The sequence below is a fragment of the Cebus imitator genome, unplaced genomic scaffold, assembly GCF_001604975.1.
Source record: "Cebus imitator isolate Cc_AM_T3 unplaced genomic scaffold, Cebus_imitator-1.0 Scaffold16, whole genome shotgun sequence".
NCBI classification, from domain to species: domain Eukaryota; kingdom Metazoa; phylum Chordata; class Mammalia; order Primates; family Cebidae; genus Cebus; species Cebus imitator.
Genome location: NW_016107331.1, coordinates 11,310,059 through 11,336,658, shown reverse-complemented (window position 1 = coordinate 11,336,658; position 26,600 = coordinate 11,310,059). Strand labels below are relative to the sequence as shown.

Below are 26,600 nucleotides of genomic sequence, written 5' to 3'. Positions count from 1 at the left end.
CTATGCAACAATGCTGCATGTTTTGCACATGTACCCCAGAACCTGAAGTGCAATAAAAAATATATATATATATATATAATATAAATAAATAAATAAATAAAAAGAAACAGCTCCATTCAAAGGAGAAAACAAAGTGTGAATGACATTAGACCACAGTTGCAGGGGCAACCAACGGTCCTGAGATGCCAGCTGTTGTTCATCATCACTGAACATCCAACTCATGGTATATTTGCTGATGTTAAATTAGTAATGGCACCTTCCAGTTAACAAAAATATCTAAAGGTAGCAGTAAAGGGTCTAATTCATAAGAAAATGTAGTTTTTCTATCCAGGAATTTGGTATTTTATATACACATTTCAGTTTTCTTTTACCTTCACCTTTAAGATTTTGTTTTTATATCAGCTTCACTTGTTTCTGGCTGAATCTATTCCTAGGTATTTTATACATCTTTCCCATCATGCATTGTTTCTCATTACTTGTAACTCATAAGAATGTTAATGATTTTATTTTTTCTTATTTTTTTTTTTTCTGGAATCTCAGGTGCATAGTTTGAATTGATCCTACTCCTGTCAACAGCATTGTTTCCACTGGACAACAAATCATCTTTTATTTTCATTTATTCTTTTTGACCCCTTTATCAGCCCATTATGATCTCACTTTTCAAAATTTTTCCTATCCTATTAGTCACTCTAAAATGCATTGTGTCTCCTTCTTAATTTTTCCTTCAATATGCACTGTTGAGGTTATCCATGTTTTCATATGTAGGTTCAATGTATTTTTTTTCTTTTTTTGAGACAGGGTCCCACTCTGTTGCCAAGGCTGGAGTGCAATGGTGTGATCTCAGCTCACTGCAACCTCTGCCTCCTGGGTTCAAGTGACTCTCCTGTCTCAGTCTCCTGAGTATCTGGGATTACAGGTGTGCATCACCATGCCTTGCTAATTTTTGTGTTTTTAGTAGAGATGGGGTTTTGCCATATTGGCCAGGCTGGTCTCAAACTCCTGACCTCAGGTGATCCACCAGGCTCAGCCTCCCAAAATGCTGGGATTACAGACATGAGCCACCACACCCAGCCTCAATGTACTATTTTCATTGCTGTGGGGATTCCATTGTTTGCCTTTACACTATTTGCACGATTTATCTGACAATGGCTATTTACTATTACAGATAATGTTGCCACAAACATCTTTACATACTTCTTTATGTGTACAGTAATTTCTCCAAGGTGTTATATGTGGTTGGTTTTCATTATTCTTGGATTCCTTATTTGCACATTTGTCTCCTCACCCAACTTTGTAACCCCAAAATCAATATTGGCCACTTCAGTGGTCATTTGCAGACATGTGCACATTGGTAAAAACTTAGAATCATTCTAATACATTTCTCATGTTTAATAAGCACATGATTCACACCTGAATAAAGTTTATCTAACATACATATTTTCTTCTTAAGGTACATCACAGCCTTCTTGTGTTTGGAACACCAGATTTCAGCACTACACTTGGGGGCAAATTTAAATAGTTAATTCAGCAACAGAAAAGCACAAAAAGAAAATTGAAAAGTAACAATAAATGGACTGTAAAAACATTTGTATACAATATAAGAGCTGAAACAAAAAGTCAAGTTGTTGGCTTGTTCAGCCTCAGCTGGGAATGTGTAAATCAGGTGAATCAAATTCTCCACAACCTTATGTCCCTGAATGACCGTGAAAACATCAGGATTATTGACTTTAGAGGCTGCAAATACACCTTAGTGAGTAGCCACATTCACAAGTGGGGGATTGTGAATGATAAGGATTGGCTACTGTGAATCATGAGAATCAACTGTATTTGTTTATATTTCCCTCCACTTTACCTACTGTATACGTAAGGCAGCATTTCATATCATATGCTCTTCATTTCTCAAAGAAATCTACAACCAGTAAAAGGGGAAAGGGTGATTACAGATGGAAAATCCCAGACAATGGTTATAAAAGATAATAATAAATGTTCTCAGATAAAAAGGTGATGGGTAAGTTTCATAGGGGAATAAATTCAGAATATTTCTTCTATTAGAGACTCAAAATGGTCTTAAGTATATTAAAGTGTCTAAAAATAATTCTACACAAAAAGAGCTTACTTAGTTCAACTCTTTTCTCTTCATGAGCATTGTTTCACTATGGTGTTTATAGTTATCTTACATTTTTTGTCGCTCTTTCTGGGATTCACATTTCTTGTTTAGTAAGTAGTTCTGTGTAGTTCTCTTTTCCCAAAAAGTTATTTACTGTTGCAGACTTCTATATTTTGTATTATTTTCTAATACAAGGGGGAATCTATGCAATGAAAAATAGGTAACAGATTTTCCCAAATCTATTTGAACCTGGAATCCCTTTCTTTCTTTAAAATTTAGAACAATTATTTCTATTCTGCTGAATGGCAGTGCAGAGCAACAGTTTGAGAAATGACACTACATATAGGCTATCTCAGGAAAACAGAAATACAAATTTCTCCTATTTTAAAAAAATTTAAAGCCTTTAATTTTTTATCCTATGATTCACTATATTAAGTTGAGGTAGCAACCTGCTATTTCATTAAAATGTTTCTAAATTACAGTTATTGTATAAAACACTTTCTAAATGTCTGCAAGATGGCTAGCTTTTTTCACAAACATTATTTCATGCAATACTCAGAGCCTTTGTTTAGATTGTCTTATTATCCCCATTTTGCAACTAACAAATCAAATATGAGGGAAATTAACTAATTTTCCTAAAGTCACATGGCATTAAATGGTAGAGTTAAGATTTGGATTAATATCTTGCTGGATATAAAATCTATATCCTTTTTACTTTTCAGTGGCTACTTTCCATATCTCAAGAGAACCAAGACTGGAAAGATAGTAAAGGAGAAGAAAATAATAGAAATATAGTTGATAGAAGTCTGCAACAGTATATAACGTTTTTGGAAAAGAGAACTACACAGAACTACATACTAAACAAGAAATGTGAATCCCAGAAAGAGAGACAAAAACTGTAAGATAACTATAAACACCATAGTGAAACAGTGCTCATGAAGAAATGTTGATAGTATCAAATACTAAAGGGAATCTATGCAATGAAAAATATGTAACCAATTTTTTAATGCAATGGATTTTGGCCAGTAGGAAAAATAAATGTTTAAGATAGATTATAAAGTAAAAAGAGCAAGTTACTGAACAGATTGCAGTGTAAAATTCCATTTGTGTAAGAATAAGATACATATGTTTGGATAAGCATAGAAAATTTTTGGAAGAGTATATAAGCAACTGTCAATAGTGGTTACCTCTGGGAAGTAAAATGCAAGATTCAGAAGGAATCAGGGGAATTTTACTTATTTTTCTACATCCTTCTGTACTGACTGAGGTTTGGCTTGTTTATTTCTCCATGAGCACATATATTTTTACAGCAAATTAAAACAAAGATGGAGGAAAGACACTTCTGAGTTTAACTGGCAGAGTCTGGTTGGGTGAGTTGTGCCTTCTTCAAATGCGCATGTAGACACCATAAAGGGCCAAGACTGACAGAAAGAAAGAAACTAAAGATTTTTAAATGTTTAAAATATAGGTACAATTTTCACTAATGAAGGAATCAATTTGGAGTAGACTAGAGGATACACATTCCATGCCATGAACCTAAATAACAAGGAGAACCACAGAAGGGGTGTTACAGTTTGGCTGTGCCCCACCCAAATCTCATCTTGAATTGTAGCTCCCATAATTCCCACATGTCGTAGGAGGGACCTGGTGGGAGGTATTGAATCATGGGGGCAGGTTTTTGCAGTGCTATTCTTGTGATAATGAGTAAGTCTCACAAGGTCTGATGGTTTTATAAAGGGCAGTTCCCCTACACATGCCTTCTTGCCGGCTGCCATGTAAGACATGACTTTGCTCTTCCTTCACCTTCTGCCATAATTGTGAGGCCTCCCCAGCCATGTGAAACTGAGTCCATTAAACCTCCTTTCCTTTATAAATCACCTGGTCTTGGGTATGTCTTTATTAGCAGTGTGAGAACAAATTAATACAGGCGGTAAGACCCATTTCCTGACTTCTCTGAACTCCCAGCCACAGAGACTACACTAACCAAGAACTGGCTGCCACCTACCTCAGAACTATAGTGTTCCCACTGTTATCAGCTCTTTCCTCTTTATGGCGACCCTGAGTTTCCAAATTATAATATGCAGAGAGTAAAAGAAATGGGAGTGACGCACTGCATCCCAGAATTATTGATTTTTCGTTAAGTATATCCAATGAGGTTTCAGGCAGGAAGCACATATTTTCCTAGAAGCCCTTACAAAATTTTTAAAAATACATATATTGTAAAAATAACAATAAAGAATTATGAAGAAATAAAAGCTTGAGTGAAGAGATTAAAATAATACAATTTAATAATAAAAATCTCAAAGAAAAAATGCAATTGCCAAACTAAAATGTTCATGAGAAACAATAAAATGTAGAATTCAGACTGCAGAAAATTTAATCAGTGATGCATAGGACAAACTGGAGTTGTTTTATAATGCAGAGGAAAAAGTAGAGATAAAAATGATATGCATCACAATTCTCTCTCAAAGTATTAACATAGTTGTTCTCTGTATATTTCCTTTCCTCTATTCTTTATCTCCCTAAGGACCATTTTATTTTTACCAGCCTACAGTGAAACTTAACAAAGTTTCTAGAAGTTACTCTGCTAAGAGAAAGACAAGAAAGGAAAGGCATAATAGGGAGTATTCTTGGGATCAATAACAGTGGATAGGATGGGAAGGAAGCAGGAATGGGTAGAAGGCAAAAAGTCAAAGTGGGCAGTAGAAAAATAAGTATATCCATAAAAGACCAAGGGAAAGAGAGAGAGAGACTTTCAGAACAAACTTCTCTTGAACATGGCCATACCCTACATCTCTGTGGTGGATGCTCTGATGTTCTATAAGATCCCCCTTCTGGAAAGGACTCATTACCCTTCTCTCATCTGTCAGCCTCCTTTGCAAATTGCCTCATCGGAAGACAACCCCTTCCCACATGGTCAAATGCTCTTCCTGGCATGGGGTCCACACTCAATGACTGCTCAACACAGGATTATAAAACTCACCATCATTCTAACTCAGACAGCTATAAACGGTCAGTCTCACTTCAAATTGTAGTATACTGTAGTGTCAGTTTCAACGGCATCATGGTTTGCTTTCATGCCCAATCCTGCTTCTTTCACTTACACAGATGTTGATCTCACGAGCATGTCCTAAAAAGCCTCTGGATACCAATCTCTATCTCACAAATTTCTCCTCAAGGAAGGTAAAGTGCAATATCCCCCTGACTTACCACCTATGGACCATTATCAGTTCTGGAGAGTTGTATGTTTCTATAAACAGAGTATGGAGCTTAGTTGTCCTGCATAAAATAGAAATAGGAAATCCCAGCACTGCAATATCAGCACTTTGGGCGGCCAAGGTGGGTGGATTACCCAAGGTTGGGAGTTCGAGACCAGCCTTACCAACATGGTGAGACCCTGTCTCTACTAAAAAATACAAAAATTAGCCAGGCGTGTGATGGATGCCTGCAATCCCAGGTACTCAGGAGGCTGAGGCAGGAGAATCGCTTGAACCCGGGAGGTGGAGGTTGTGGTGAGCCAAGGTGGTGCCATTGCATTGCAGCCTGGGCAACAAGAGCAAAACTCCGTATAAAAAAAAAAAAAAAAAAAAGAAATAGGAAAGAAGAACTTCACCCTGTTAGGATTGAACAAAATTACTGTGAGAATTTCCCTGTAAGATTGGCAACGGTGACTCCACAGTCACTGTTACATTTTGAGACAGTCCAGGAAACTATTATACAGTAAGTCTTGGTACAACCTGGGATGTACCATAGGTATAATAGCTTCTATAGACTAGTTTCCCTATTGCCAATGTGAGCACTAAGTTGCCATGAGAATGATTTGTGAGAACGGAGATCCACCTGGGCATTATTGATGGCGTGGATACCACTAGCCATGAGTAGACATGAGAGTTGATGAGAGAGATCCTCAAAAGCAAACTAGAACCTGTGGGAGATGTAGATCTTTGTGTATATTCAGACCTATACAAAAGCAATGGAGCCATTACACAGCTGTATATGAAATGTACCAGGCCAATGACCAAACAAGTAACTAGAGAGAGTGTAATCTAGAGACAACCGCATCCCTCCTGATGCGGTACTCTAAAAATGGATGACCTTATTTGCTAGAGGAAAAGATCAGACTATTTGCCATTTTGGAGTAGATTTTATGCTTAAAAACAAGAAATTTTTTTAATCACTTAAGAAGTGGATCTAGCAATAAGAATCTGGTAACTAGGAAGTATTGTTCCTTATTACTGAGGAAAATCTTTATAGACATTTGAAACTAATTTCTAAATTCTAAATGCTCCTCAGGGGAGAAGTTTTTAGATCGTGGCTAGGGCACACAACCTAGATGTTTCTTGAGTTATCATGTGTCAGAATCTGAGAAATAAGTGGATGATACACCTGCAAGACCTGGCTTAAGATTTAATGCCATCAAGCTAATCACACCTCAAGAATGATGGCAGAACATGTGCATGATAGACTGCCAGAGAGCATCCCCAGTGAACTCCTTAATCACATCTTGGAAAACTGAAGGGGAAAAAAATTATTTGTTTCTGTGCTGCCTATTATTGAAGGTTCTGAAGAAGAGTCACTAGACTGAAAAAAAAAAAAGTAGACATGGACCATATAACATATTTGGTGGAATCCCTTTGGAAAACCGAAGCTTTTAATGTTTTTAATATTTATTCTCTACTCATTTTCAAAAGTGCATATGTTCAGACTTTGTACATCTGCTAGGGCCAATTTCACATAGGTTTTTAAAATTTCTCTATATTTATATAGCCTATATTTCTATAGTCTCTTACAATTTTCAATATTTTCTCTCTTTTAATAATTATTTCCTTCTGTCAATTCTTATTTTGTAAGATATTTTTTAACTTATTAATCAGTTTCTCTTGGTATTTTTGTTAACTAATTGCCCTCTGGTTTCATCTTTATTAATTTAAAAAAGCTGTTTAGTTATTAAATTAAGAAAGCTGTTTAGAATCAAAACATGATTCTAAAAAGCAAAAACTGTAAAAGGACTGACAAATCTGGACTATTTTCTTCTCTTTGGCCTATTTGTTTATCCCAGAGAAAATATCACACTGTCTCATTTACTTTGACTGTGTATTACTTTACACATTGGTTAAGTAGAGCCACCCTTCATATTCTTCTTTGTGAGTTGCTGGCTATTCTTGGCATTTTTGTATTTCCATGTATATTTTAGAATCAGATTGTCTCTTCCATCTCCCCATCTTCCCTTCCAGAAGAAGACTTAGGAGTTTGATTGGTAAATATCACCGTCCTGTGGTTAGGTTGAGATTATTGATAATGAAACTCTGTGCTCAGCTTAACGGGGTCCCATATACTGCCTTTCCCAACTTCTTTTGAATATTAAAACTGGCCAAAGATGGGAAAGAGGAAAAAGAAACTGAGTGAACACAGGCAACTAGAAAAATCACATCCTACAGAGGGTTGGTTGATACTCCAGCCAAAGTTCTCAGGCTGATGTTGATAAAGACATAAAGAAATAGATCTGTAAATGTCTGACAAAACTCTGAAAAGGGGAGTCATTCCACAAGTTACAGAAACCAACTTCATGGGCCAAGAGATTATGTTTCTCCCTCAAAGTAGACAGGACCTTGCACCTTTGCTTATTACCACTGTGGGAGGCTGAGGCAGATGCAGATGGACTGTAATACGCTTGCCATTCTCAAACTACTTATTGCGTTTCAGTTTTTCGATTGGCTGAAAAACTTCCTTAATTTTTTTTCAAAGTGTAAATGGATATTAAAAATTAGGAGTTTTTGTAAGTTTGACATTGTCTTAACATAATGCAATCAGTATTTTGAGTCAGTATAGAAGTTCTGCACAGTCAGAATAGTCAGAAAGCACACTTAAAGGGAAACCTGACTGGACTTGGTAATCAAATACATGTAACAATTACAGAAAGGGTGCAGCTGGGGATGACACCCAGGCATCCAGCTTGGTTGGCTGGCTTTGCCTTCAATTAGGAGAGAAAAAATGTGAGAGAGGGTTGTTTTGATGGTAAAATGTGGGCACAGTCTGAATTTAAAAATTTGACTATAGATCAGGCACAGTGGCTCATACCTGTAATGCCAGCACTTTGGGAGGACTGCGTAAGCCCAGGTGTTCGAGACCAGCCTAGGCAACATAGAGAAACACTGTCTCTATAAAAAAAATTAAAAATTAAAAAATAACCGGGCATGGTGGGACATGTCTGTAGTCCCAGTTACTCATGAGGCTAAGGTGGAAAAATTGCTTGAGGAGGGAGGTCAAAGCTGCCATGAACTATATGATTGCATCACTGCATTACTGCCTGGGTAACAGAACAAGACCCTGTTTCCAAAAAAAAAAGAATATAGGTAAAAAACAGCTGCAGAATAGGTGATGGATATCAATTACTCTGGTTTGATTACATAAACATATCAAATGTACTCTGTTATCACATGTACTCTGAAAATATGTATGCCAATTATGTATCAATAAAAACTTTTAAACAAATACTTTCAAAAAATAAAAATAATTTGATTTCAGATATCTAGAGTTTCTGTGTGTGTGTGTGTGTGTGTGTGTGTGTGTGTATGTGGTGTGACTTTTCCTCCATCATGCATATGAAGTTCCAAAAAAATTCCAGACATAGTAAATATTATCACATGAATTCACAAGTAATACTATGCAAAAGAAAATCAAAGACAGCTCTTGAGGTCTTGCCACACAGGGTGACTCAGTCACCATTCCCCTCAGTGCCTTGAGCAGATGCCTGTCTAGGGACATCAGGCTCCAGTTCTCCTCAGGAAGATGATCAGAGTTACCAGTGAAAGGACAAGTTCTGAACAGAAAACTGAGGGAAGAGAGTCAGGATCTGTCAGAGGGCACGTGGGAAGAAGCTGGTGTGTGGAAAAGGGAAGCAGCAAGGGTCCACAGAGACTGACCTCCAAGGAGCTTGGAGCCCCATGAAAAGAGTAGGTGGGAGTGCCTCTCTCCTCCCCTCATTCCTCTGACAATCTCCTGACTGCCAAGCTTTTGAGGACCCCCACCATGCTCATGACCCATAACTATGCCATCAGTGGTGATTTGGGAACTTTCCAGGGACAGAGAACCAGGTTGTTAACTTGTGCAGGCATGCCTATGCTTCCCTCAGACCCAAGCTGAGATGTAGTGTCCCATACTGGTTGTATACCCATAGTGCCACTGCCCTGTCTGAGACCTCTCTGCCCAAGTCACTGCACCACCAGATCTCCTGCAAACCACCCCACAACCAGCTCTGATGTTTGGAAGCATGGGGGACAGGTGGGTCCCAGGGAGCTCAAGGACTTCTGGAGATCTAACCCACAGTGTGGGCTGCCCATAAAAGAGGGGGAGCAGAGCCTGCCAAAGCCCTCTTGAGACAAAGGAGACATAGGCATAGGGCCAGTCACTGAAGGGGGTAGCACCAATGCTAAGGGACAATTGTACAGAGGGGGTCATCTCCCCCTCTAGACTGTTGCAGACACAGCTGTGGTTCTTCTCACTGGGAGTTAACACATGCACACAAAGAAAGCATTTGTTTGAGCTTTTTTTAGTGGCTCCATCTCTGCTAAAAGTGAGCCTGTGCCACTTGGGCTTACAGGCAGAACAGGCCCCAACTCCCACTCCTTACACAGAGCAGCAGTGTCCCAGCAACGGAGGACTGACAAGTCATGAAGTTGCTCACCCTGGAGTTGGGGAAGAGACCCTCCCCTGAGCCCGTTTTGTTAGCAGCTCTTAGAGGGGTGCCACTGTGACCTGTAGCTGCACTGAGGAACCAAAGGACAAAGTCTTTATGAATTGAAAGTAATGAGTCCTGCAACACGAGCATGATAGGAAAGCAGACTTCATTCCTGCCGGCTCAGGACTAGAGGCTGGTGCACACCCTGACCACTCAGAGACACAACACATTCCAACATGATCTCTTCTCACCATCCTTCCCTGCCCGTACCCTGCACCAGGGCAGGTGCCTCCACTCAACACCAGACATCAGTCTATTGATTCACAATAGTGAAGGTATGGAATCAACTTAAGTGTCCATCAACAGTGAACTGGATAAAGAAAACATGGTAGATATACACCATGAAATACTACAGTCATATAAAATAATTAAATCATGTCCTTTGAAGCAACATGGATGCAATTAGGGGCCATTATCCTAAGTGAATTAATGCAGAAACAGGAAACCAAATACCATGTGTTCTCACTTATAAGTAGGAGCTAGACAATGGATACACATGGACATAAAGATGAAAACAACAGACACTGAGGACTGCTTGAGGTTGGACGGTGGGAGTGGAGTATGGGTTGAAAAACTATCTATTGCATACTGTATTCGCTATTTGGGTTTTGGGTTCACTAGAAGCCCAAACCCCAGCATGATGCAATATACCTATGTAATAAACCAGCACATGTGCTCCCTCAATCTACAATTTTTAAAAAAGAGAAAATCAAAGACAAATTTAAAAAAATTACAGAAGTCCTAATGCTGACTATACCTCATCAAAATGAAGGGTTCCATTCAAAGGACTAAGGTCATGTTTAGCCTTCTCATCTATAGTCCACTGAAGTCGGACGGTTCCTTTTCCTCCTGGGGACCGGACAACCGTCAATGTCACATATGAATCAGGGTCATCAGATGAAAGGGATTCATCTATCATTACCTGAAAGAAGAAAATTCAGTAAGACAAAACAACAAAAAAAGAGCAGATAAACAAGTAGAATCTTATTTCTGTTTACAATGACTACAGTTTTAAAATTTAGAATGTTACATGTTACGATCATATGGTAGAAAAAAATGTTTTACCAATCCCCACTTCTTTTCTATTCTTAGATGCTCAACTAGTTGGCATTTCCTATCTTCTCTTGCAATTAGGTAGAGCATGCAACTGAATTCTGACCCTGAGAATAGAGGCAGAAATGATTTATGCTGCTAATACTCTTGGCATAAACTTCTACAACAAGACCACATATCCTCTCCTTTTCCATTTGGCAGGTGAATTGAGAGGACACCCAGGATCTAGTAGAGGACAGAACCCCAAGATGAACAGAATCTAGTGCCTTGAGAGTCACCAGTTGAATAACAGGTGTCCATAAGCATCAGCCAACTGGGCACCCTGGTGCAGGATTCCTGCATAAAGAAGAAATGAACACTTGCTATGTGAAGAAACTGAGATTTGTGGGAGATCTTTGCTACTACAATCAAGCTCCGCACTTAATACAGACCTAAATTGTCCTCTGAATTATCTGTAATGTACCTACTTAGTGAGTCAAAGTTCAAAAGTGGTTTTATTAATCTGATACAGAGAAGGAAATTCAATACATTAATTTACCAGCACTATTTGTTTTTTACACAAGTCCTTATTAACAGATTTAAATGAAGTACATATGTTGACTCTGTGAAGCAAAGTCCTCATTGAACCTATATCATCCATCCATCATATAAATAGAAAATATAACACAATGCTTCCTACTTTCAAGATGGATAGAAGCTTAACATGCAATACAATCTTGTTTTTTTTTTTTTTCCCCATGAGATTTGTGATGAATGTCAAGAGCACAGATTTGGAAAAAACTGAAACCAGCATCTATTGTGTGTCAGTTCTTACATATACCTGATCTTGTTTAAGCTTCATAGAAACTCATAGAAATCTGAGCGCCAGATATACACATATATTTGGAGATGAGGAGCCTGGAAACGAATTAGGATTATTTTGACTCCACATTGATCATACCACTACTCAGGGACCAGAGATATTTAGTAAGAAAAAAATGGAGAAAATCCATTATATAAGTCTTCTTTGATTCCATAGATGGAATGTTTTAGATTAGGTTTCACAAGTAGATTTCCATGGATGGGTCTCTGCTATTCCCAGGGCTGTGATATACTTATCACATTGCCCTTGTGAACAGCTTGTTAATTTTGATGGATTTATGCTAACAGTCTTTTCTCAATGTTCCTCAGCTGTGAATCTAATCTGTGTCACCAAATAATGCTAACAGGATGCTGACTGTGTGTACAATATTGTGCATCTTATTGTTAAAAGATAAACTCCATACTATCAAAAAACTTTTGTTATAAGAAAGACAGAATATACACAAGGAAAGCAGTCACAAAGGGCGGAGCAACAAGTGGCTACTACTATCACCAACAATCATAATAGCCATTGTCACCTAATGAATTAAAGCTCAAGCATGCATGCTTTACATGTTCAACAATACAGCAGGAATTGGGTAACCTAAATCTTACCTTTAGACTCTAAGACAAATGGAAAATTTGTAGCTGTAACAATATTATTAATTTTATTATTAATAAATTTATTATTTATTAATAAATTATTAACAAATTACATATTCATGTGTAATATTCTGCTGCTTGGGGAGATAGTCACAGTTAATCTTTTGTCAATCCAACACTCCTTACAAATACTGCTGCCAATTTTTTTTTTTCCCAAGGAAGAGTTAATTGAGCCACAGTGAAAGTTTGTTCTGTGCCTCTTATAGGTCCCATTTTCTTACAAAGTTGAAATTTCAATAGCTAAATCATTAGGCAATTATTTGTTACATTTAAATTTTGGAGTATCCAGGAAATCTAGCCCTGATAGGCAAGCTGTCGGTCTAGCCTTGCAACCACAGGAAAGTAGAGAGTGGGCATCACAGCAATTGGTTTATTTATTAAAAGTGATCTATGTGAATTACTGACTACCTATAAGTTATTAAATGAAGGGAATGGTGACATGTGGAACCAGAAAAGTTGCTGAGTATATGGGGATTACCTCATATATTTTTATGGCTAGTTCACACCTTGGAATTTATTTTGAAAGGTAAGGTCATAATGTTATGTCATAGTTATGTAATAATAATTATGATGGAATTTATAGTGTTTTATATTTAAGACGCAGTGATAATTTAGTTCTAGGTACCAAACCTGGCTGCACAAATACTTATTTTTCATGATTAATTAGGTTCTTTCTTTCTCTCTCTCTCTCTGAATCAATAATAATTGGATTCCTTCTTTCAAATCTTGGAAGTAAACAGCCAATGAGAAGTAAGAGAGGAGAAATACAGAGAAATACATGAGCTCAGGGGGTGACTGTGGTGTTTTGTTCTATATAAGTCACAACAGACTAGCATAACATTGGGTAATATAAATCCCTCACCAGGTAAACCCATTGTGGGATATAACACCCAGACCCTGACAGGATCCTGCCTATGACAAGGATGGTGTTCTGGCAGTAAGGCACCCAGAGAATAGATGGTATGGATGAAAAGTACATCTTGGTCTACTATACCCATAAATAGGAATCTGTTCCCCTTTGTAATTTACTGATATTAAGGGCTCACATTACTATCAAACTGTGTGCATAGGCTGGAGGATTGGCCCTTAATTCAATAGCCCACTCAAAAGATCCTTGAGAAGAGGCTCATATGTGTAGAGTAATACTTTCCAAACAAAAATGAAAGATAGTTTCTACTCAAAATTACTTGAAAAAGTAGCCTGTCTATTTAACTTACAGTCTTTTCTTCAAATCCAAATACTCCAAACGGAGAATCATTTTGTGGAATAACAACAGTTACCACAACATCATCACCAAGTCTGCCACCTCCAGCAACATTGATTAAGGAAATATTGAATGTCTCTGTGAGTTCAAATTCAGCATCATCAATTATGGTGATTTCTATCATTGAAGTAACCTATGAAAGCAAGAAAGGAAGGAAGGAAGAATGAGAAGAAAGAAAAGAGAGAGGAAAAGAGGAAATGAAGAAAGAAACAATGTAATAACAGTTTTTGCTTATATATATATATATATATATATATATATATATTTTAATTTTTTAGTTGAATTTTAAAACATGGTACAAAAAAGTAGGTCTTTTTGCTTATTACATTAGTAATACTTTAAAAGTCGTGTATATTTATGGCATTTCAGAAGTCAGAAATTTAGTCTATTATTTTCAAGGTAAAAAATTGTTGAGGTGATACGATAGTACTATTTACAGTTAAAAACAATAAATCCTTATTCATAAACTTTTTTTAACATCATGCAGGTTCTAACACCAGTACACAAACATAAAATGCAGTATGCTTGGTATTAATATTACATGACATGAAATTGACATAAAAATTATCATTGTCTTCAACAATCAAAATAAACTCCATTGGTTTCAAATATTGTTCTCACAATGTAGTCAAAAAGAAAGGCAGAAAGAAAACCCAAATTTAATATTCCTGGATGTTTATAATCAGGATTTATTTTAATTATCTGAGTCTATGTTAAAAGATTTGATAAACGTATAAAAAATAAAATTTGATCCAGCTTGCAATTTCACTGTTGGTCACAAAAATATTCCAATGTTTCTGACACAGACATTTATCAGAAAAATGAAGTGTCTCTACCTAAATCTACCTCTTTAATTTAACAACAAAGAAAGGTCCTGGGCATCACACTCAGACAGAAACATGAAAAAAATCAAATGCTCAAACAGAAGCTAATTAAATTGCCTCCACCTCAAATCTGTGCTGTAGAATACAAAGTACCTACCCTAGAAGATGTGAACTTTAAGAAAAAGCATGATCTTAAGGATGCTGGTTAATGATGGGAGTTGAACTTAATGTACAGATAAGGTGCTGATAATGTCATTAAAGTTGGAAGGCTGCTTCAATGAATAACCAAAGTATTTGTTTCTGCTTTTAATATAAGAATCTCATTGACTTGCATTTCCCTCTTTTTAGTAGGAAATGTTTCAAGTTCTACATCTGTTTTAAAAGCTCAGGATTTCGAAAATATTGACAATAATAGGCTTTTCTGTGTATGAAAATCTAGATCTGTATGCTCACGTTTTAGCAGCATTTACTGCCCCCCATGAGCAACTAATAAGTTGATACATATGCTGGTAATTTGTGTAGCCAAAATCAGGCTACCGATGTGCTAGTTGAAGCTACTAACATTTTCATGGTTGTTCATGTACCTTTTTCACTTACTGACAAAAAATTGCATGAAAACATCTTATTCTTACATATTACAAAATGCCAAGTTTATAAAATTTGTAATTCTTGGAGAATGTCATATAATTTTTAACACTGGTTAGCCTAAATCTAGAATATTGTTTTTTAGTTTTTCAAGTTTTAACTATTTTGTTCACTTTCTCTTATTTTAGTCATTTTTAAATTATAAATGACATTTTAGATATTAAATAAAAATTGTGTATGCTCTTAGTGCAAATTCTAAATAAATACCTATATTTACTGGCATTAAGAAACAAAATAAAAGATGGAAGAAACTAAAGTCCACAGGAATAGTCCAGTTTATCAGATAGTTTTCTATACGTTGTTAGGCACTTCTAAGTCAATTATTAACCTAGTTTGTAACTTCTGTTTATTTTAAATAAAATTGGGGTGGGGGTTCAAAAAAGGGTAAGATTGTTGTATCTTCATAGTCTCTTCCTATGCCCATTAATAAACTGTATTTTAATTAATAATATTTCTGATTGACTTAACATAGAAACATTTAAAGTATAACGTATTTAGCAATCACTAATGTGCATTTATTTGGTGGATGCCTACAAAATGTCTGAAGTACAACCCAAATAGGCCAATATGTTAATGACTGGCATACTTGTCTATCTGCAAATTCAAGAATCCCATGAGATGGTTTAAAGTCTTCCAGTACAGCACTGTCCGGTGATCCTTTCCAATAAACATTTACTGCCCCAAAGCTTCCAGCCAGCCGGACTACAGGAACTTGAAGAACATTCAAGGGTGGAGGCACCTCATAGGCAGTAATAACTTCCCCAGCGCCCTTTAAGTAAAGAATGTAAGTTGAAAGGCAAGATAAAGTGGTAACTCTCATTAAGTCATCTTCCTAAAGTTATTGTTTTGACTTAACTTTCTATATTTCACCCTTCAAAGTAGAAATTAACAGTCAGATAAAAGTGTACATAAAAGGTCTCCTGAACTCATATTTAATGTAATAAAAGTAACATTGTTTAATCCTTTGGTCTAGCTCAGAGAGACCTAAGAATTAGTTTATAAGACAAATCTACCTAGTTATCTATTTAAAAATAAAAACAGGCAAAGCTAACTGTTTTGCAGAAAATATATTATAAAATACTGGCCAAATCAGCAGGGAGAGGCTTCTGTATGACTGTAAACAAATGAAAGCTCATCTCACTCTGGTAACATGAAACATAAAAATTCCTCTGGGATCATCATTTTCTTCTATCATTATCTCAGCTATTTCCATTCCAGTCCTCTGCACACTTGGTTGTCCTGCAGAGAAGTCAGAGTTCACCAGGTTCACCTCAGTGATAGTGACAATAAATCCTTCCTCCAATTCAGGAATGTCGTCCTGGGGGATGGAGAAAAATGGTGTTTTTATTTGTTTTTGTTTTTGTTTTTAAGATATTTAACTTGCATTTAATATTTTATATTTTTCAGTAAGGAAATAATTGACTTTATTGACAGAGATTGGCAGTTCTGTCAAACATAAAAAAGATACTCGTTATAATTTAATACATTCCCACTGACAACTTCAGAATCTATGGAATATTCTAGCTCACTGGTGATCTGGTGATGTTTCAATGGAATCTTCAAACTCATTAGCAAATAAAATAATTTTTTAAAATCTATCCTGAAATGTTGACTATATTCTATTGTAGGTTTTACATATTTAATATCCCAAAAGAAAATTTAGGAAATACTGGTAAATGCTACATACATTTTAAAGTGAAAGCTCTAGACTTGAAAATCTAGATATAAGCCTATATTTAATTTTTTGAAATTTCTTACTTTGTTTTGCATAATAAAAAATTTCCAAAGATAAAATATACTCTAAAAAGGGGGGAAAACTCTCATTTCTATCCCATCCCTTATATCTTTCCCAGATTATGCTCTTCAGAAGATACTATTGCCTAAAGCCCCTAATATCACTATTAGTAACACTATTATATAATACATATTTATTTAATAATATATAATATATTTGATGGCATATAATATATAATATTTATATAATATAAAACATATTTATTATTTTATAATATTATTAACACTAATCTATTAACCACTTTCAATTTCTTGTATATCATAACGGATATATTCACATATTCTCCTCCTCTTGTTCTCTGTTTTTCTCTCTCCATACATATATGAATAAATTCAGATAGCTAAAATCAGATCTAAACAATCTGAAGACTAATTCTGATTCAAGGAATCATATCATGAAAGGAAAATACTGTCCTATTAAATGAATAATAAAAATAAACAGATTGATTTAGGCATTTCATTTGTTGTCATTAGTTTAAAAATTGACAAACCAAAATTACAGTGGATCTAATCAGATACAATTAATCTCTATCCAGTGCTTCAACATTCATTCAAACAATATTCCAGTTGAATAAATAAAAATAATAGACATCATTTTTGCCAGCCAGTTATAGAATATTCATTCATTAGTAAATATTTAGCTAGGTGGGAACATTAGAATACTTACATTTTTATGTTTAAAAGAATCATTTTATTTAAAAAAAGATTTTTACCCACAAGAGCATCACAATTTCACTTAAGAGTATTTTCCTTTCTTTTAGATCATATTCATTGCAGCCCTGACTCACCGGCAAAATGGAAACTTTGGCATGAGCTTCTTTTATGTTTTCTTTCATTATTATTATCGTTTCTTGCAACACATAATCTTCATTCTCAGTAGCTTGATTATCGACATGCAGCAAGAAGTTGGGTTGAGCTCTCAAGTGAATGGCAATATCCCCAAGTAGTCCTTTATCTCGAGCTATTTGTAACTGAAGAGTGGTGGTGTTTTCTGTAAGGGAAACATGCCACAAGCAATACGCTTTTCTATTTGCTGTCAATGCTGTTCCAAGCACCTAGAGTGGAACACTCTGCTATATCTCTTGTAGACAGTTAAGGAAAAAGAAGTAAAAGAAAGACAATGTATACTCCCAAGGATTATTCCGGGCTTGGTCTTCCTGCTTCCCAAAGTTGGTCAGAGAATCACCATCAACTCCTTGCATTATATACCAGTTCTAATCCCCCACTTCTGATTCTCTAATGTACCCTCCTTTGTTGCACCTGTCATACACTTTAACAGAAATTGCTGCAGTCTTAGGGAAGTACAGATACACAGGTTGAGCAGAGATGATGATTACAAATGCTCAAAAGAATCTTCAAAAAATGAAAAATTATATACACAAAGTAATCATTTAATGACTAATCATTAAGAGTGATTTTGTTCTTACAGTGATGTGTCTATCACAAGGCTCAAAGCACTTCACAGCACCTAAATTTTATTTCAGTGTTTAGATTTTTAAAAACTTGTTTTGCCATATTAAAGTCCCAGGAACATAACTACATAACTACACAATATCCTTCGCAAACTAACATATGAACAGAAATACCACACTTCCTCATTTATATTTCTCATTGACTATTCAAATGAAAGGTACTTGAAAGCTGGATGTCCATGCTATTATGTAAAAATTTTAGAACCTTCACATAGTATATTCTAAATACATACCTATTATACATAACTTTTTATTTAAGTAAGTCAAATGACCTGTATCTACAAAAATCTATTTCTCCAGCAGCTAATATGAATAATTACTTGGGTGACAATTTTAGTACTCAAAATTTTGAGAAACCACTGTATACTTCATAGGATAAAATTATTCTAATTACTATTTTGGATTAAACAATTAATACCTTTAGTGCATGTACATTTTACTATGTTGCTCATTGTTCTCTGAAACTATTGAAAATCTATAGAAAGTGATGCTAAGTGAAGAAAGAGAACAGATGAAGGATGAAAAAGAAAAAGTAAAATAAAAAACAGTCGCCTCTACTGCACTGACAACTAAAATATTAATACTTATATTATAATGTATCTTTTAAAAGATATATTTCCTATAACATTATTACTAGATGATTTCACATGATCACAAAATTTAACAACAATAAACAAAAAGGACTGAGTATAACCTGTCAAACTAAAAAAGTCATATAAAAACAGAAATTTACATTCCTTATAAATATTAAAATTATCCAATGAAGCTTCTCATTAAAACTTGAAAAATATTTAACAAGCTTTACCTTTAGGCTCTGCTACTCTAATGAAGACAGATTCAGCATGCCAGCCCACCAAGCCATAAGGTGAGTCACTGGGCAAAGTTGTTATAACAGACTTGCTTCTGTCCTGATCAATAGTAGCACCTTTAGAGGAGTCCTCAACCTCTTCTGTGGTGATATGGGTGAGTGTTACAATCACAACCTCTGATAACTCTGGTATATTATCAGCAAGAATAGTCAGAGTGATTGTTGACAGTGCCTGGCCTTCAGTAAATGAAATCTAGAATTTTAAAGAAAGACGTTATTTATTTTGTTATTGTTACTATGTAGTAAGAATATTTAAGAATTTGATTTTCTTTTACTATAACTTAAATCATAAGAGATATTTAAGCCACATAATAATATGATTCTACAAATCAAATGCCTTTCACATTAACAGAAGATTGTCAGGAAAAAATGAAAAAGCAAACCATTTATAAACTTTAAGCTAATTAAAAAAAAAAAAAAACTATGTAGCCAAACTGTCAAATCCTGGACTCAAATCCTGAAGTCTGAATTCCATTCTAAGATAAAGTATATAGGCTCTCTGGGAATCTAAGTTCTAGATACCACATATAAAGATCCATAAAAATAAAATAAGGAGGTATACTAGTTTAAAATTTTTTCTCTACAAAACTTGCCTGGATTGTTATTTCCTTTCACTAAACTCTGAAGAGATATATCATTAAGCAATGAATCAACTAACATACAGGTGGAGAGAGGAAGATAGGGAAAGATGCAAATCAAAGCATCTCTCTCCTCCTTTTGTGTCTCTCCTGTCTAAAGAGTCAAATCCAAATTTGCTAAAAAGCATCTGAAGTCCTTGCTGATAGGACTTCTTGAATGTCATTTTCTGTTGTTTCCCACCTCACACGCCTCTCCAGAAATGCAGCTACAAACTATTTATAATTATTCAAACTAGCATTATAGGCTTATGTATCTACCTTTGCTGACATTCATCTTTCCACCTGGAAAAGGCAATGGAGAATATAAACTCAAGAGCTCTATTCAGTCTATCATTGATGGACATATAGGTTGATTCCATGTCTTTGCTATTGTGAAGAGTATTGCAATGAACATACATATGCATGTGTCTTTATAATAGAATGATTTATATTCCTTTGGGTATATACCCAGCAATGGGATCGTTGTGTTGAATGGTATTTCTGTTGTTAGGTACGCAGCCGCAAAAGAAAAATGTGATCCTGTCCTTTGCAGGTGTATGGATGGAGGTGGAGGCCATTATCCTTAGCAAACTAACATATGAACAGAAATATCACATGTTCTCACTTATAAGCGGGAGCTAAATGATGAGAACACAGAGAGAAAAGCCACACATTGGGTTTTATTCAAGGGTTGAAGGTGAGAGAAGGGAGAGGATCAGGAAAAATAACTAATGGGTACTAGACTTAATACCTGGGTGATGAAATGATCTGTACAACAAAACCCCATGACACAAGTTTGCCTAGGTAACAAATCTGCACATGTACCCCTGGACTTATATAAGGACTTATATAAAAGTTAAATAAATTCAAGACCTTTATTAATAAAATCAGAGGTCAGATAAGTATTGCCCAATGGCCAATCCCATTTGTCATAAACGAAGTTTTACTGGAACACAACCAAGCTCATTCAATTGCATATTGTCTATCACTATCTGTATTATCTGCTAATATTGCTTATATTGTCTAGCACAATTCTACTACACTAAGTACTAATTCACTACTAAGTAGTAGTCAAAGAGACCAAATGACTCACAAAGCCTAAAATATTGACTATCTGGCCCTTTGCAGAAAAAAAATGTACTAGCTCCCTGAATGAAATAATTAATTCTTCCAAAATACAGTCTATGTTTAAGGTACCATTATCATCATATATTTAAATTAGAAATAATCATAATCATGTTTATATAAGAAATTATAATTGGAGAAATATAAATTGGAACATATAGAACCTGACAGACACAACTTAGTTTTGGTAACTTACATAAAGTACATATTAAATGCAATAGAATTTGCAATAACATTCTTAATATACAGAAACCATGATATACACCTGTCCTTTTTTTGAGACAATTCCATGAGAGTTCCTTTAAAAGTACTCTTCAGAGAAGCAATTGGGCAATATACACAGACTAATCTATGAAACCGAAGGCAAGCCAAGAAGATAATCCATCTTCCAGCTAGGAACAAAAGGCTCTCTGAGCCCTCTTGTTGTTAGTAATGTACTTATTTGGCTCATTCTGATTCCATTCTTGAACCTCAGCTCCAACTTCATACTATCCTCTGGTAATGGATAATGTTGTCCTCTGGCCAGATCCCTTCTTGGGACTGTTGTACCCATCCCTCAGCTGCTGGTTAACAAAAGCTTCTGTGCTCCTCATTGAGAATTGCCCTTTGCTACAGCAAATGGTCTCACTCAGTGTTATACCCTGAAGTCAAGGACTGCTAAAATGGGGATGCCAATGGCTCAGCTTTAAACTGGGAACAACTCCTAAGGGCCAACTCATCTCCTGAACTCAGGTGCAATCAACCTCAGGTGCAATCACCTGTGGACCAACTTCTCCCTCTGTACATCCTCACCTTCCTCACACCCTCATAGAGGTATCTCCCTAAAACCCCTCTGTCTACAACTCTCAATCTCAGAGTCTATTTACAGAAAAGCCAACCTATATCCCTCCACAATCAGATTTACTTTTCCATAAGCCTGACTGTTTTACACAGACTTGTTCCCTACTTACTACTTTCATCTTGCCTAAAACTGGAAACCACATTTTGATCCTTATTTGGTTGATTTTTATCTTTCTGACAGTGTAACACACCCACAATGTGGCCAACCAATGTACTACAACTCAAAAAGAATGACTTTTTAAAGGATAATTTTGATTTTATAAAAATAAAAAAAGAATACCCACAATAAGAAAACTAACCTTAAATCGTATCCCTCTCTAAGATGATTAGTAGCTACCCAATGTTGACATGGTCAAACTCAAACACTTCATCCATAAGGCAGGATTTGGTCCCATATATCACTAGTAACCATAATTTTAAAATGTCTCCTATAACTTTGTAAATTACATACCACTCCTGAGGTAGGAAATATATCACTAATACTTCCATCAGCTTCCCATGCTACGGTTATATGGCCATATGTTCCTTTTAAGCGTTCAACGTTCAAGGTTACTAGGCTATCTTGCTCCATTTCTTCCACTTGCTTATATAATGAATTCTGGAAAAATACACAGAAAGTCACAAGGAGTTACCTGAAATTACCTAAGCAGACTTTTTTTTCTCGCATGTTATTATGAATTTACAAAGTTCATGGTCCTAAGCAACATGATATCGTTAAGTGAAAAACAATTAAAAAACAGCCATATAGAATGTCCATGATTTAAAACACACATGTTTGAATAAGTAAAAGATTCAGTGAAAGTAAAGAAAAATGTTAATTATTACAGGATTATTTTTATTTTTGTGTTTCTGTTTCTACATTTTTCAAATTTTGCTCAGTGAACACATATTACTTTTATACTCAGAAAGCATGTACTTTCATAAAAGTATTCATAGCATGTAAAAAGTTTGTAAAAGAGAAAGGACATAGAGTCAAGAGAGCAGAAAAGCCTTTTCCCTCCTGTGTAACCTCTGATTTCCTATTTGTAAAATAAGAGTTTGACCTATATGGTTTCCAATATCCCAAACGTGTGCAACAATGTCATGAGAATTAGAACTTTCTCCCGGATCATTTGAAAATGTCTCTTATCCTTAAATTCATATCCTCTGAAATGTTTCGGTGGGCTATTCTGTCCCCGTTGATGGTGTTCCATCCTTAGCTCATGGCCTTTACAACTGTTTTTTCTGCCAGAAATATTCCTTTCCCTTGTGACAGAATTCCTTACTTTCTTTCTTTCTTCTCATCTATGCTTGCTAGCCTCTTTCTTTTGTCCCAAACTAATATCTATTTCTGTGTCACTCCAACATTCTTCACCAAACATACACATCTCTTGCCAGCCATTTCATGAACTGTTCCTCAAAAAGAATGCTTCAAAGAATCTTATCTTGCAATACCTCTGGTTTTTCCACATGCAGTAAAGCAAGAATATGGAGTGTAAAGATTTTTTAAAATCTTTCTGTTCATGTTACTATGATAACCTGAAAAGAGATTCACCCATAAATTTCTTAAAACTTATGAGAGCTTCTACTTAGAATGCTAATGAGTAGAGATCCTGTCCTTTGGCGATATTTTACACAGCATTTTAACACACTGTTACAGATGTTATATAGTAATAAAATCTTGCTCTAGGCAATCAAACATTCCTAAATAAAATGCCTTGATTTTAAAATATGCATATTATTTATTCACAAAAGACAATGCCTTTTTAAAAAGCCAGCTCTCTCTGGCTCCATGCCCTCCATTAATGAGGGTTAGTAAAATGAGCACTTCATGCAGCCAGAAAATATTCAAGAAATTCTCATTATCTACTAAATCTCCTCTTGAAATGAGATTGTCCAGACATAAAAGACTTGTAATGAAGAATTCTACTGAACAGATTGAAAGAATTCAGTATCTACTGGCAAGTATTAAATAACAGTGATTTTTATGTCTCTAGAACAATTTTGGAACAATCTTCATAAAGGGAAATGTCCCATGCTCAGACAGTTGAGGAATAGCATGTGCTCTCCATCTGCCACAAGGCTGCAGGGTGAGAAGATGGAAGCAAGCAGCAGAGCATGTCGGATCTCACCCCATGAAGCCCAGCTAGGCCCTATACACTTGTATAAGGCCTTGAGAAGGCCTTGTAAGTATTCTGCCTCTCCCACAGAATGACAGGCTCATCCTACATCCCTAGTATGTGCCAGGCATTTTCTGGGTGCAAGGATAAAGCTGTGAATGCAGTAGTGTCCCAGCTCTCACACTCTTCAATTATAGTAAACAAACAAACAAACAAACAAAACTTGATGATAGACAAGCTAGTCAATTATGTGTCATAAAGAGGAAACTTTAATAGGGATAAAAAAATACAGAACAAAGGAGGGGAGCTGCAATTTTCCATCAGTGAAGATATTTCTGGTAAGGTGTCATTTTGCAGAGATCGGAAGAAAAGGAAGAAAGGAGTGAGTACCTAATGCAAATACGGGTCCTCCTGTTTCTTTCTAACTCTTCCCACCCACAATCCAGTTCATGTCCTAACATTGTCCTGTCCTTCACAGTAGTCACTGGCCACATGTGGCTACTGACTGATTGAAATGTAGCTAGTGTAGCTAGTCTACAAGCGTAAAATGCACAATAGAGTTTGAAGATAAGATATGAGAAAATGTAAAATATTTCCTCAATAATTTTAGGTTAATTGTATGTTTAAATAATATTTGATACATTGGGTTAAATAAAATATATTAAAGCCAATATGACCGGCTTCTTCCTACTTTTTTAAAAATGTAGGCTGCTAGAAAACTTAAATTTACATATGTGGCACACATTATACCTCTACTGGGCAGAGATGGCTCAGGGGACACTGATCTTTGCTTAGCTCCGGGGATGGGCCAGACCGAGTAGCAGTGTAAACTTCTGACCCTTGCATGCAATAGACACAAGACTTTAAGCATGTCCCAAATGCCTCATGTTATCCCCTAAACGTGCTCTTCCGGTAGTCAACCATATCTCAGTGAACAGCAAATTCATACTTCCCATAGCTCCATCATTTATTGCTCTATTACTACAGTAACTCCTAACTGGTCTATTTTTGTCCTTGCCCGCTTACAATCTATTCTCTATACTATGGTCAGATTTGTTCCTTCTAAAATGTGAGTCACATCATTCACTTTTCTACTCCACCCCCTTCAAAGGCTCTCTAATTCCCTCAGGAACCAAATTCACTACAGTACTAATGGGCTTGTGCAGGAAAGTGTTCACACAGCACACCTGACTGCTTAAAGGCTTGCTCACAGGTTGGCTCTCCGCTGGTGTCTGGGAACTTGGATTTCAGGAGAGTTCCCACCATTCCCAGAACTGTTAAGTAGCTCCCAATTGCCTAAACTGCATAGTAAATGTGGTTTATGCTGAACATTCATTTTCTTTCTGAGAGCCTAGAATTTTGGTATGTGCCAGGCAGAGGGTGCCTGCGTGATCAGACCCCAGTTAAAATCCTGGATACTGAGTCAATATTTTATACATGCTGTGACAACTCAATGCAGGGGAATTAAGTGTCTCCTGTGTCAATGGGTGGGGGGGGGATGGGGAGGTTGGGAGGGGAGTTAGGGGATGGAGGTGTTGGCAGGGGAATTTTAGAAGTTTGCCCGGACTTCCTCTGGACTTTACTCCATGAGCTTTTTCCCTTCAATTATTTTATTTTGTATTATTTCCTGTAATAAATCATAGCCATGGGTATGACTAAATGCTAGGTCCTGTGAGTCCTCTTAGTGACTCACCGAAACCGTGGGTGATCATGGAGATCCCCGACACAAAGCCCTGGCCCGGCAGCTGTTGAACATCATCCCCTATTACATGCAGACATCAGCCAGAGTGGCCTCCTTGTTGCTCCAGATGGGCAGGGCTGCACTGCAGGGCCTTTGCTCTTGCTGATCGGTCCTTCTGCTTTAAATGTTCCTACTCCAGATATTACATAGCTCACACCCTCATCCCCCACCAGTCTGTGTCCTTCTGTCATTTTCTCCAAATAGCCCTTACTGATCATACTATTTTAGATTTCCCCACATACAATCTCCACTCCCTCCCTCCCTTGCATTCTCCATCTGCCTTCCCTGCCTAACGTTTCTTCATAGTACTCAAAACCACCAGATATAGTACATATTTTCTTATGTCTGTGTTTACTGTTGGTCTCCCCTTGCCCTCTCTAGAATTTAATGACCATGAAAATAAAGAACTTTACTGTTTCATTTTCTAACATGACTCTAGCAGCATCTAAAACAGCATCTGGTACATAACAGTCATTTGTTAAATATCTGCTGCATGAATTAACAAATGAATGAGTGAGTGGGCTTGTTACCCAGTTCTGGACAATGATACATGAGCCATTTTCTAGAAGCTTTTGGGAAATTTCTTTCTTACCTTGAGAATCACATTAAACATCTCTCTCTCCCCAACTGAACATGAACAAGAACGCAGTAACCTTAACAATAACATCAGCTTTCAAACAACCAAATGAAAGTCAATTTTGTGATGGCAAAGTAGAGAGATAGAAGTAATCTCAGCCATAATGACGTTGAGTATCCAACTAACTCTGAAGCTCACCTTCTCCAAGGACATGTTCTTAGTGTGTAGACCAATTTGGGTTAGGTTTTCCTTATATGTAAAATATTTCAGAGAAAGATACATGCAGCTATAACTCGAATTAAGAAGAATTCACTTTGCCAAAATGACTAAATG

The 26,600-nt window shown here is 36.2% G+C and overlaps 1 protein-coding gene across 4 annotated transcripts in view; it reads right to left on the bottom strand.

The window, feature by feature from the left end:
* ADGRV1 (adhesion G protein-coupled receptor V1) overlaps positions 1–26,600 on the bottom strand; it is a 564,714-nt gene that overhangs the window by 367,744 nt on the left and 170,370 nt on the right. For all 4 annotated transcript variants that reach the window (XM_037731465.1, XM_037731468.1, XM_017508574.2 and 1 more), the window contains 7 exons: positions 22,302–22,448; positions 19,206–19,461; positions 17,717–17,919; positions 16,276–16,452; positions 15,721–15,903; positions 13,619–13,798; positions 10,603–10,767 (listed from right to left, as the gene is read on the bottom strand). In XM_037731465.1, the coding sequence (XP_037587393.1) occupies positions 10,603–10,767; positions 13,619–13,798; positions 15,721–15,903; positions 16,276–16,452; positions 17,717–17,919; positions 19,206–19,461; positions 22,302–22,448 (1,311 nt within the window). The remainder of the gene's footprint in view (positions 1–10,602; positions 10,768–13,618; positions 13,799–15,720; positions 15,904–16,275; positions 16,453–17,716; positions 17,920–19,205; positions 19,462–22,301; positions 22,449–26,600) is intronic.